The 2,349-nt window shown below is 50.2% G+C and overlaps 1 protein-coding gene across 1 annotated transcript; it reads left to right on the top strand.

Moving 5' to 3' along the window:
- The first annotated feature begins 277 nt into the window (after positions 1-277).
- Positions 278-1,336, top strand: LOC135886843 (olfactory receptor 52K1-like). The gene has a single exon (XM_065414958.1). It carries the CDS (start codon positions 278-280, stop codon positions 1,334-1,336), a length of 1,059 nt encoding a protein of 352 aa, XP_065271030.1.
- Positions 1,337-2,349: the final 1,013 nt, after the last annotated feature.

The raw sequence follows: 2,349 nt of genomic DNA, 5'->3' as shown, positions 1-2,349 counted from the left end.
ATCTCAGCCGTGTTTCTCAGAGCCACTCTGGACACTTTACATCTTGACAGGGACTATTAAAGGACTGTAAGTAATCTCTGGATCTAATACTAATAATGTTGTCAGGATACTGTGGCTGAGATACCACAGGCATGGGGGGCATTATAAAGAGACAGACCCGCTCTGCAAACCAGCCATTCATTCTGTAGCCATTATAACTTGCCAGAAAAATTCTAACCCAGAAAGGCAGCATCCTTCCCGTCAGAGCTCTGCAATCCCGCCACCGCCCAGCCCTAGCATGGCAGGAGAGACACGAAGCCCAGACGGGAATCTCTCCTACACAGATTTCATCCTGCTCGGATTCCCTGGGCTGCAGGAGTTCCACCCTCTCCTCTTCATTCCGTTCTTCTGCCTTTACCTGGTGAATGTGGTGGCGAATTGCACTATTATCTACACCATCCAGGTGGAGGAGAGCCTGCACTCCCCCATGTACCTGCTGATCTCGCTTCTCTCTGCCGTGGGGCTCTGCAGCACCAATGCCATCATGCCCCAGATGTTGCTGGCCTTCTTGTTCCATTCCGGCCGTGTCTCCTTGCCCGGCTGCCTGGCCCAGATGTTTTTCATCTACCTGATGATCATAATGGACTCCTCTGTTCTCCTGATGATGGCGCTGGACAGGTACGTCGCCATCTGCAAGCCGTTGCGCTACATGAACATCATGTCCAAGCGCCTGTTGGCGATGCTGACCCTCGCTGCCCTGATCCGTGGCATCTCCGTGGTCTGCCCCATGGTCGTTCTAGCCTCCAGGCTGCCTTTCTGCCAGTCCAACATCATCCAGCATTTCGCATGTGAGCACATAGCCCTGGTGAGTCTGGCCTGCAGCAGCACGCCCCGCAACAGCATCTTGGGCATGGTGGTGGGAGCCGTCATCATCATCTTCGATACCGTCTGTATCCTGGCCTCGTACACCTCCATTGTCCACACAGCCCTGCAAATCGCCTCAGGCAGCCTACGGCGGAAAGCCTTCCACACCTGCAGCACCCAGCTGCTGGTGATGTTTTTCATGTACTCTTCCTTCCTCTCCTCCTCCATCGTGTACCGGGCTGGCCAGGCCATCTCGCAGGACGTGCATAACCTGCTGAGCACCATCTACCTGCTACTCCCATCCACCGTCAACCCCATCATCTATGGCATGAGGACGAAAGAGATCAAGCAGCGTGTCCTGAGGTCCTTCGGGAGAAGGCAAGTCGCCGGTGCTGAGCCACATGAGGCGTTCCCTGCTCGGGATGACAAGGCTCTGCCCTCCGCCGCAAAGAAAGAGGCCCTTGGAGCTGCTGCAGAGGACATTGGAGGATAGACGTGTAACTGGTAACAGAGGGATTGTTCCTCTGCAGAAGCCGAGCACCTTCAACTCCCCGTGACCGTGCTGGGAGCTGGAGGCACTCAGCGCCTTGCAGGATTGGGACCTTCAGAGAACATAAGAACATAAAAACATAAGAACGGCCGTACCGGGTCAGACCAAAGGTCCATCTAGCCCAGTATCCTGTCTACCGACAGTGGCCAATGCCAGGTGCCCCAGAGGGAATGAACCTAACAGGTAATGATCAAGTGATCTCTCTCCTGCCATCCATCTCCATCCTTTGACAAACAGAGGCTAGGGACACCATTCCTTACCCATCCTGGCTAATAGCCATTAATGGACTTAACCACCATGAATTTATCCAGTTCTCTTTTAAACGCTGTTATAGTCCTAGCCTTCACAACCTCCTCAGGTAAGGAGTTCCACAAGTTGACTGTGCGCTGCGTGAAGAAGAACTTCCTTGTATTTGTTTTAAACCTGCTGCCTATTAATTTCATTTGGTGACCCCTAGTTCTTGTATTATGGGAATAAGTAAATAACTTTTCCTTATCCACTTTCTCCACATCACTCATGATTTTATATACCTCTATCATATCCCCCCTTAGTCTCCTCTTTTCCAAGCTGAAGAGTCCTAGCCTCTTTAATCTCTCCTCATATGGGACCCGTTCCAAACCCCTAATCATTTTAGTTGCCCTTCTCTGAACCTTTTCTAATGCCAGTATATCTTTTTTTAGATGAGGAGACCACATCTGTACACAATATTCAAGATGTGGGCGTACCATCGATTTATATAAGGGCAATAATATATTCTCAGTCTTATTCTCTATCCCCTTTTTAATGATCCCTAACATCCTGTTTGCTTTTTTGACCGCCTCTGCACACTGTGCGGACATCTTCAGAGAACTATCCACGATGACTCCAAGATCTTTTTCCTGACATGTTGTAGCTAAATTAGCCCCCATCATATTGTATGTATAGTTGGGGTTATTTTTTCCAATGTGCATTACTTT

Source organism: Emys orbicularis, chromosome 1, assembly GCF_028017835.1.
Source record: "Emys orbicularis isolate rEmyOrb1 chromosome 1, rEmyOrb1.hap1, whole genome shotgun sequence".
Lineage (NCBI taxonomy): Eukaryota > Metazoa > Chordata > Testudines > Emydidae > Emys > Emys orbicularis.
The sequence above is the reverse complement of the archived record's forward strand: the minus strand, read 5'-3'. Positions and strand labels throughout refer to the sequence as shown.

Bases quoted from the DNA above. Each gene is read 5' to 3' on its own strand.
- LOC135886843 (XM_065414958.1), top strand. From the start codon at position 278: ATGGCAGGAGAGACACGAAGCCCAGACGGGAATCTCTCCTACACAGAT.